The sequence below is a fragment of the Cebus imitator genome, unplaced genomic scaffold (assembly GCF_001604975.1).
Source record: "Cebus imitator isolate Cc_AM_T3 unplaced genomic scaffold, Cebus_imitator-1.0 Scaffold196, whole genome shotgun sequence".
Lineage (NCBI taxonomy): Eukaryota > Metazoa > Chordata > Mammalia > Primates > Cebidae > Cebus > Cebus imitator.
This window is the reverse complement of record NW_016107511.1, coordinates 118,645-129,188: the sequence shown is the minus strand read 5'-3', so window position 1 is coordinate 129,188 and position 10,544 is coordinate 118,645. Positions and strand designations below refer to the sequence as shown.

The following is a 10,544-nucleotide window of genomic DNA, read 5'->3' as shown; positions in this document are numbered from 1 at the left end:
TGAGGAGAACACGTACCCCTTTTTCCATTGTCATTCTATTTCCATGTGCTCTCTTTTCCATTCCATTAGCTGTCTTTTCCTAGTTTCATTTTATCTAGAAAAGTAAAGGAGCTTTAAATAGATATATATTACTTATATATTATATATAGTTATGTATAAATGACATGCAATGCTAGTTACTATTTATTTATTTATTTATTTCCTCATTTCAAGTTTTAATCAAAGCTTGTATATAAGGTTACTTTATTCCTGCATCTTCTCAATTGTTTCTTCCTTGTATTTGCCCTTTTCCTTTCCTACTTGGCGAGATTTGGCTTTCCGTTCAAGGATCTTTTTGCGGTCTTTGTCCAGTTTTAGCCTAGTGATAACAACCTTGCTGGGGTGAATGCCTACATGGACAGTTGTGCCATTAGCCTTTTCCCGCTGCACCCGTTCAATGTAGATTACGTATTTCTTCCTGTACACCTGGACTACTTTGCCAATCTGCTGACCTTTATAGTGTTCTTGTACAACCTGAACTTCATCATCCTTTCGGATGGGCATGGATCGCACGTTGTACTTCTGTCTCAGCTCTTTGGAAAGAGGGGAGGACATAATCTTCCTGCGAATGTGGGAAGGTGCATTGAAATGCCTTTTGCGATTCTTGCTTCGGTCGGAAGTCACAAAGGGATTGAACTTCATTTTGGCAGCTCCCGCTTGGGCGATGGCCGCAAAAGGGACGCTAGTTACTATTTAAAGAACATCGAACACATGCCAGAAGTAGTTCTAAACACTTTACATATATTAGCCCTTTTAACCCTCTGTCTCAAGAGGTGGATGGTATCAGGACCCTTGTTTTACAGGAAGTTCATTCTTCTCCAAAGTTACTCAGGAACTAGGAAGTAACCCTGGACATTATGTCTCTATAGTCTCCGATCTTAACCATCACACTAGATTGACTAGAATTAGGAGAAATAATAGAACAACTGTCTGAATGCACTTATTTGAAACCATTCTCAAACTCAGCAAAGATCCAGTAGACATAAAATGCCACTCTGGTGTAACCACAGAGATCAGGTGAGAGGATAACCTCTGTGGCTGACTTAGCGCTTCGATACTGCCGATTTAGTGCTGAGTCTTAGCGCTGAGATACCGCCATGATCAGCAGACAGCCTCCTTAATACATTGAACCAAAGATTGAGGCAGACTCGAGAGGATGCTTGTTTTTGAGTGTAGTTGTGTCTAGGAATATCAGATTACCTATGATCTTTTCTTGAGCGTACCAAAGGTTGATCTGGCCTAGAATGTTGTCCACTCAGTTCCTTTAGTCATTCTGATGCCTGCTGGGTGTGATTCAGGGACTGAGGCCAATGCTGAGATTTTATAGATAATTTCCCTGATAGTCATGCGGTTTAGACACTCATCAAATCACACATCCGCAAATGCACTGGGTGTACATATAGGTGTACACACATTTACTCACTTAAGTGACCCTACTCCTTCTGTGAACAAGGTTTCCCTAAGGCTTTGGAAGCCTCTGTGCTTCGGGAAGGGTTGTCTCAAGCCACTTCCCAGGAAGTTAAGAATCTGTTTGTATTTATAGCCACTGCATGGTGGTCTACACTCCCACTGAGTGTCTGCACAGAATCTGTGAGTTTCCATAAAGCTAGGGGGTTTGCTGTGAGAAACATTAGGCTGGGGTGGCTGCAAGAGGAAAGCACACTGTAAACATGGAAGCGGGGGCACTTCTTGCTGTGGCTGTTGTTTTAACATGTTCTTTGTTAATGTAGCTCCTTTGCATTCATGGTTATTTTTCACTACTCTCTTTCCATTATCAGCAGGGCTGCAGTGAGGGTCCTTTCTATGAACTGCCCCAGATTAGCACTGGCGTCAGCCATGCTGTCTTTTGTGATTCCAAGTACACAATGATCATTTCTGGGAGCCCAGTGGCTTAGAAGTGGATGGCCAGGAAAAATAATTACAGAACACACTGAGCGATGCAGTTCCATTTCCCTTGTATGGATCTGTGAAGGACAAGTGGCTCTGTCTTCCTCTGAATGTCGTATGATGCATATGCTAGGAGCGTGTGATCACTGCTTTGTTAGTCATTCCTTCTGTTTTTTCAGGACTTTCAGTTTAGAGATTTCATTCAGTCTAATAATCAGTTAATTCAGCTTCTGGCCACCCCAAGCTCCACACTGCCTTCCGAGAAGTCACTCCATACGCCAATTAGGATACAATGTGCAAGGTCATTGCCAGTTCAACTGCAAGAGGAAACTAGAATTGACCGTATTGACTTTGATAGTAACTCATATTACATGTACCCTACAATCTGCAAAGAACTTTAAACATAGATTATTTTACTTGGTTCCTTCAAAAACTATGAAGAACATTCAAGTACTTGTTCATAATGACTTTCTCTAGGGAGTAAGAGTATAGGGACTATTACATGTATTCAAATTGTGTTACTTTTCTTGTGCACATGCAATTTGCATGTGAAAAAAAGATTTAAGAATATCTACTGAGAAAAAATGGTAAAGGATAGGTGGCAAGTGTAGCAGTTGGTGATCTTGGCTATGGTGTATGGAATTCTTTGTACTATTCTTTAAACCTTTCAATAAGTTTGAAATTATATCAGAATAAAAAGTGAATGATTGAATAAAAATATTAAAACCTTGTAATTCTTGCATAATGCTTAAAATGGGTAATTCCAATACATTTGCTTGGAATTTCCCTAGGAATCCCAATAAAGTTTAGAATGCAGGCTTTGCTTATAATCATAGATTGAAAATATAATTGAGTACACTGTAGGCTGAAGGAGAAGTTATCGTATGGTTGAAGCATGACTTGACTCTGTATTCAGTTCATAGCTTTTACTGAAATATAAAATAAAGCAAATTCTTTGAATTTTCTTTGTGTGCAGGTGTGCAATTACAGGGTGACTTACTACTTTCTTTTGAACATAGTATATTCCATATGTTAGAAGGTGATAATTATGTTGTTAGATACCTGTTCTATTTTTTACGTACTGTAAAATTCATGTTTTAAGTGTATGATTCAACTACTTTTTACTAAATTTATAGAGTTGTTCAACCATCACCACAATCCAGTTTTAAAATGTTTCCATTACCCCAGAGGGATCCCTTGGGCCCATTTGCAGTAAATCCCTGTTCCCTCCCCAGATGTAGGCAAATGCACTCTCTGTCTTTATATATAATCTGCCTGTTCCAGACATTTATACAAGTGGAATCTTTCAATATGTGGTTTTTCTCATCTGGCCTCTTTCACTTAGCAGAAAGTGTTTGAGGTCCATCATGCCTATTTTTTTCTGGGACTTTTTCCTTGGTGTAAAAAGCTACACAGAAAATAAGCAAATATCTTACATTTACTTCCAGGAATGAAGATGGCAAGCCACTAATACATAATGACAGGTCTCTCATGACTGACTCTGCATTGACAAGAGCCCAACCTAAGAATTTTCCTTGTCCAGAAGGTATGTTAACTACAAAAAAAAAATTAATTAAAAAAAAGTTGGTTGAGTGTATGTTACACCTGCCAGAATCTGGGAGTATGTCACTGCCCTAATTTCTTAATGACACAGCAAAGACCTTAAGAGATACAATGATGGAGACCCATGTAAGGCAGAAGAGGATCTGCAACCCACAGGGAATCTCTCGTTTTCTGAAATCTACATTTATTAGATTAGAAGCTCTCTTTCAAATGTGGGAGTTTGTGGGCACAAACACATTAGCAACTTTATTCTGACAAGCAGCAGAGTGGAGGAATTAATGTTTCTACAGGAAAAAATAACACAATATCTGAGACCTGACTCGGGTATCTAAGCCTCTGAATATTTTTACTCCAAGAAAAGAAGAGTGACTCAAAAGACAAGCATGTTTTATGATAATGTCTTCTGGTACCAAATGTGTAACATAAGGGAATGTCTTGGTTTCAAGAGAATATCAGTCTCAGAAAATGTTATGTTGAATATAAATGTATACTGCAGATATAAAGTGTTTGTTATCATTTTTTTAGTAATTTAAAGCATCAGGCTTACCAGAAAATAGAAAAAACACGTTAGGTTAAAAAGCTGACTGGGTTAATTTTTCTTATCGGTTCAGATAGTTTGAAAATGAATTTGCAAAGCACACTTTTCTTAAAAATTAGCAAAGAACTGTAATTCTTTTGTAAAGAATTACAAAACATCTTTCTACATATGTACGTGTTATACATATTACACATACAGTGTATGTGTAGTCCTTGTTAAGTCCTAGTTAAGCTGCAGGTAGACGTAGAACAAAAATCTCCTGAAAGCATTTGTTGCAACAGCTTCCGTGGAACTGAAAGTGAGGTTGATTCAATGATGCTCTGAAGGGAAGCCTGCAGTGTTATCCACTTATGCTTGCCTTTTCTTGCTTTTTTGGAATTTTCCTTCAAATGCTTGTGTCTCTGATTCAGCCATAAATGTAGTCTAAGTAGTAAGGTTTTCACATCATGCCCAGCTCCTTTGCAGAATCTGTTCTGTGGCTGTTTGTTTGCTTTATCCACATCACATTTTCTAACTAAGTTGCTTAGGCTGTCACAGCATCAGTAACGGGTCGATCTGCAGTCAGGCCTATGATGCTAACATCATGTGTCATGTGCAATTGTACCTGAGTTGTGCTGGTATGATTCTTAGCATGAGCTATTTCTAAAATTGTGCAGACAATTCTGTTGTTTAGATGTTCCAGGTTTTCAGATATTGGAATAAAATCTATTTTACCAAATCTTATTTTTATTTGTTTAATTGGGACACCCTGACTTAGGATAAAAAAAGGCTTCTATAAAAAATTCTACAGTATTTTCCTCAATGTTCAAGGGATTGTATGATTTTCTGGGATGGATGATCACTGATTAGTCAGCATCTCATAAGATCGGGCTTCCGGGCTGAAGACTGTAGTAGACAAACACGTGAAGCTGCAAGTCAGTGAGAAGAATAAAGGCATCTGTGTTCAGTCCAACTCCATTCCCAACCACTGGGACCAGATCATTGTCTCTGACATGACAAAATCCGCACAGGTGAAGCTGACAAACAGATGTCGGGCTACCCATGGCGTCCTCTGCTCCACCCCATGACCAGTGCCCCACAAGACTGCAAGATACTGCATTGAATTGTTCTGTCATCAACTTGAAAACTTGACTTCCTTCCCCAAAGAAACAGTCCAGCAAAATCACACACACACACACACACACACACGCACGCACGCACACGCACACACACACACACACACACACACACACACAAAGCTGGAGTTCATTGCTGCAGGGGACTGAGTGAGCTAAGGGATTTTAGGAGTAGGCAAACTATCCTATTCCCTGAAGGCCTCACAGGGATGGAGAAATAATGATACAAAAGGCCGAAAATTGAGACTAGAAACTTGATACCTTGGAACTTCTGCGGAATCTGGACTCCCCACAGCAATGGAGTGTCTGGATGTGGATTGCGCCTTGATTCCCTCTTAAGCCTCATCATTAACTTGGAATTAGGTCATAGAGGTGTGGGGTGTAGCTTCTGGCCTTAATCTTGCAGTGGGAATTAGGGTCTTCTTCCCATCAATTTTGCCTTTTTTTTTGAGACGGAGCCTTGCTCTGTCACCCAGGCTGGAGTGCAGTGGCACGATCTCAGCTCACTGCAGCCTCTGCCTCCTGGGTTCAACCTATTCTCCTGCCTCAGTCCCCCTTCCTGAGTAGCTGGGATTACAGATGCAAGCCACCACTTCTGGACTAGTTTTGTCATTTTTAATTTTAGAGGGTCCCTGCCCTACTTTTGCCCATATATATATATATATATCTCTGCCAGTCATTCCTTGTATTTACAAATTGTAGAGAATTATGCAGATGTGCTGGACCATCATCATTATCAAAGCAGCATCACCTCTATCATTACCATCATCATTGGTGGTTGTTGTTACTTTGTAGTGACATGAAACAGCAGTCACTGCACTTAAGTACTTACGGCTTTAGAAGCATAAACTTGCAAGCACCCTGAGTAAACAGATGGCATCTATGAGCAGATGTTTCTACATGTGCTTCCATGTGCACATTCCCTGCTCCCCCGACCTGTTCTCTTGGGGAAACACCAGGACAAACTATCAGTACAAACACAGCATTTCTATCCTGAGTCCACTTCAAACAGGACCCAGCTTTCCCTCGGAATGCAGCTGTTATGACTAGCTGAAGCAAAATCAGTCACCCTGGAGATTCAGTGATGAAATAACTTTCTCAAATTTCTCTGAAGTTGATAAAATGGAAACTCATCCTGACTTGGAGGATTGATAGGATTTATGACAAGTCAGTGTGTATATGAGAGAGAGCGATTATTATTCACTTTGGGAAACATGATAAGGGTTCGTAGAAATTTAGCAGGGCTATAGTTTGGAAGAAGATAAAGGGAGCTACGATGTTGACTTAGAATGATTACAAATTGAAAACTATTTACGTTTTTTAGTTGGGTGGGTGGCCAGATAAAATGTATGTCTTAAGACGATTATTCTGAAAAAAAGCACATAGAACGATTCCGAGAGAGAGGGATTGGAGAACACCAATGATAGTGCAATTGCCATACCATAGTCCAGATGAGAGGGTCAGAGTGGAAGTACAGCGGCAGAAACAGCTGTGAGTGACATCAGAACAGTGCATTAACTAACTGGGCACATGGGTGACAACAGAGGGGCGTGCACGTCATAAACATTTGTGAAGTTTATGTTACAGAAATAAGGAAGCCAGAAGGTTTATGATGATGAGCTTTGTTTTGTTTATCTTGAAGGTGTTGAGAATAAATCCATTTAAAAATATCCAGCAGGCATTTGCAAATTAAGTTTGGAGATCAGGAGACCTGTCAGGCCAGAAGGATGGTTTAGGGAGAAGTCTGCCTAGAGAAGATAGCTAAAGAACCAAGGACTCGGGGGTTTGCCAAGGAAAAAAGCACAGAGCCAAAAGGAAGATAGAAATTGGCCTTGCCACCTGTCTCATTTAGGGGGCAGAGGGTAACACTATGGCAGCAAAGAGATGAACAAGGAAAGGTCATTAAGTAGAAGCAAGAACTAGTAGAATAGAGTGTCCAACCCCAGAACCATTGTCAATAATTCCACCTTGAATTTCTCTTGGACTTTGGATTGTCAACTCATGTTCTCATTTATTAGATTAATTAATGTTCAAATACTCTGTTTTATAAAATGTCTATAGATATTTATACATATGTATACATTCCTGTTTCATAAATTTTGTTGGTTTTATGAATAGAAACAAGTAAAATTTAACTTTTCCTTGCGCCATTGTTGTCTTCTGTATTCTAAAAGGTGAAACATGCAAAGACAGTGTCACTTTTAAGTAGCTGTGTTGAGGGCGTGAACGGTCTGTGTTCCTTGTCTAATCTCAGCTCTTTCCCTGTGGGGTGCTCCTTTCTCTCCATGCCATACCCATGAATCCCAGGTTACAGAAAGGACTCCATCGCTGGGGCTGGATCTTCTTTGACTGGGAGCAATGAACAACTTCCATCTATAAAAGTCCACTTCTGAAAATCCTTATGTAAAAAAACTTTCAAAGACACTGTGTTTAGTTCATTTTCCATCTTCTCCATTCTTCCTTTTGCATTTCCTATCCCTATAATCTCCCTCTCAAGAAAGGATTGCAAGAATTTTCAGGAGACTCTCTTTTAATATCAGTACTATTTTCCGTCTGTTGTACTCTTTTTGTTGACTTGATATTTTCTTTGGCTTATATGCTTCAGATTTTGTGATTTATTTTATTTTAATCTTAATAAGTACATGTGATGGGGAACATGCAAGAAGTCTTCCCATATTTTTTTCTGGTCTGTAACTGTCCATTAAAGGTGGGTCCCCTTGATGTCTATGAACCCTTATCATGTTTCCCAAAGTGAATAATAATTGCTCTCTGTCATATACACACTGACTTGTCATAAATCCTATCAATCCTCTATGACCTCTCATGTTTCAGCAGCTTATGTGGCATTTCTGTTTACCATGTTATAAAACATGCATTCTCAAGAAGGCTTTATTAGTCTGTTCTTGCATAAAGAAATACCTGAGAGTGAGTAATTTATAAGGAAAAGAGTTTTAATTGGCCCATGGCTCTCCAGGTTGTACAGGAAGCATGGTGCTAGCATCTGCTCAGCTTCTAGGGAGTCCTCAGGAAGCTTACAATCATGGCGGAAGGTGAAGGAGGAGCAGTCACATCACATGATGAAAGTGAGAGCAAGTGAGAGAGTGAGGAAGGTGCCACACATTTAAATGACAAGATCTTGTGTGAACTCAGAGCAAGAGCTCACTTATCACCTAGGGACAGCCCAAGATATTCATGAGGGATCTGCTCCCATGATCCAAACACCTCCCATCAGGCCCCAGTGTCAACATTGGGGATTACCTTTCAATGTGAGATTTGGGCAGGGACAAATATTCAGACTATATTGGGACAGTATCATCTGCAAGAGGGCAAAAATTAGTTCCTCAATGGGAGTGAGAAAATATTACTCTTTTATGTATAAATATTTGCAACTAGTACAGAAACTGATATGCAGTCTGTCTGTCATATTATAATCTCACTGGGGGATGATTAGAGAAAAAATGTCTAAAAATGCTTTTACAGGGAGATAATAAAAAAAGAATTCATACACACTGGTCTAAGAGAGGAATCACGGTTTTCGTTATCAAAAACTCTTGCTTAAGTCAAACATCATAAATAGATCATGAGACATGACAAAACAGAGGGGAAATAGATATTTTCATCCAAATATTCCCGTGTTTTCTACTCTCTGGTGTGCTTTACACCATGTATTCTCTACCAGTTGTATTCTCTTTTCCAGTAATATTTTTCCAAAAAGCTTGATTCCAAGGTTTAGAAATGTGAGTAGACCTGGCTTCAGATATCTTCTATCATTTGTAAAATCACTTTACAGGCATTTTTGTTTAATTCATTGTGTATATATTTGAGTGAATATTTACCTTTTTCCAACAAACCTTTGTAACATGTGAAAATACAGGGATATATGAAGTGCCATAGAGAACAAGAAAGAAACAACAAATACAGAATGCTCAGGAATTTTAAGAACTCAGGGGTGCATCCATCAGAATTAGGAATGTTTCCCTCTTTTAATCACATCTGAATTGCCCTATCATCAGCTGCTCCATCCTTTGATGAGGCCTCTCTATTAGCCCATTTGTTAGACCATGTTCTTTTCCTTTATTCTATACCTCTTTTGTAACAAACTGACCATTTTTGAAATAAGCTTTGCAAAGCACATCATCACAATATTTCTGTGGGGTTCCTAGTGTTTATTATTTGTGTATTTACTATGCCATTTGCCATACATCATTAAAATTTTCCTTTATTTACGCATGTGTTTCTTAATGAGTCCTGTGATGCAGATAAGCACAGAACACTGTGGGGGCATATGGAGGGGAACTCAATTCAGCCTAGAAGGAGGTAGGGATTCCATTTCCAGAACAAGGCTCAAGGGAGGAGCTAAGTCTCAGGAACCAAACAGAGAAGTGATTTCCAGACCTGGATACAAAAACCAGACGTACATAGCAGCGAGGGCAACCTAAGTTTGGGGATATTTAAATTGCCCTGGCCTAGAGCCAAGGACCAATCTTCTCTGAAGTCATTGACCCCAACTTTCAAGAGAAGATGGCAGGAGGCAAGGAGGAGGCAGATGAGTCTCATAGTGTTTCATACTTGGAACAGAAACCTCTTTATTCTGAGAGTGCAGCAAAGACCCGCCAAGGCTCAGCAAGTACCAGACGTCCCAACACTGTCTGGAGGTGGCCGGGGTTAACAGCCAAGTGCCTTGGTCTTCATTTCTGCACACTCTTCCTTATACCGAATAATGATTTTCCAGAGTGCCAGAGTGCAGATTTTTCTTTTCAGAGTCTATTTCTTGGTTCTCCATATTATATGCTGAAACTCTCACCAGCAAAGATCCTGAGATGTCTTAATGAAAATCAACAAGTGAACTCAAAGCATTAAGGAAGATTGGAAACTCTCTGGAAGGTTCTGGAAAAGTGACCCTTACTAAAGATCTGTATGATTATGCCTAACAATTTATGTGAATTCTGGTCTTCTAAAGATGTGTTATGTGTCACCTAAAAGCTCTTGAGGATGAAAGTTTCCAGCTTGCAGACTGGTGATCTTCAGGTGCTACAAATTCCTCTCCTTTCTCCAATTTTCACTGGCTTTTCTTTTCTTTTCCTGTATTTGTGGTTTCTGAAACTTTGGTCATCGATAACATTAGAGTGAGAAACGATATAATAAGGAATTATTGGCATCCACGTTTTGTGGGATGGAGGTGTTAATGGTAAAACTATTTTGTTTTGAAAACTGTACTTTTTTGTACATGACTAACACTTATTGGTAAAAGCATTTGCAAATGAGCCCTTGGTTTCGTTTTTTTTTTTTTTAATTTTGAATACATGTATTCCTTTCTCTTTTGGATAAATCTCTGTGCAGAGTAATCTTTAGAAGCATGTCTATTTTGCCCCCACATTTCAGAGTGGGAGAGGTACGAGAGC

General features: G+C 39.4%; 1 protein-coding gene across 1 annotated transcript; it reads right to left on the bottom strand.

Annotated features, from left to right (window-relative positions):
* Positions 1-205: 205 nt before the first annotated feature.
* LOC108316990 (60S ribosomal protein L26-like) lies at positions 206-715 on the bottom strand. The gene has a single exon (XM_017547140.2). The coding sequence runs from the start codon at positions 679-681 to the stop codon at positions 244-246; it is 438 nt and encodes a 145-aa protein (XP_017402629.1). The 5' UTR covers positions 682-715; the 3' UTR covers positions 206-243.
* Between the last annotated feature and the right edge of the window lie 9,829 nt (positions 716-10,544).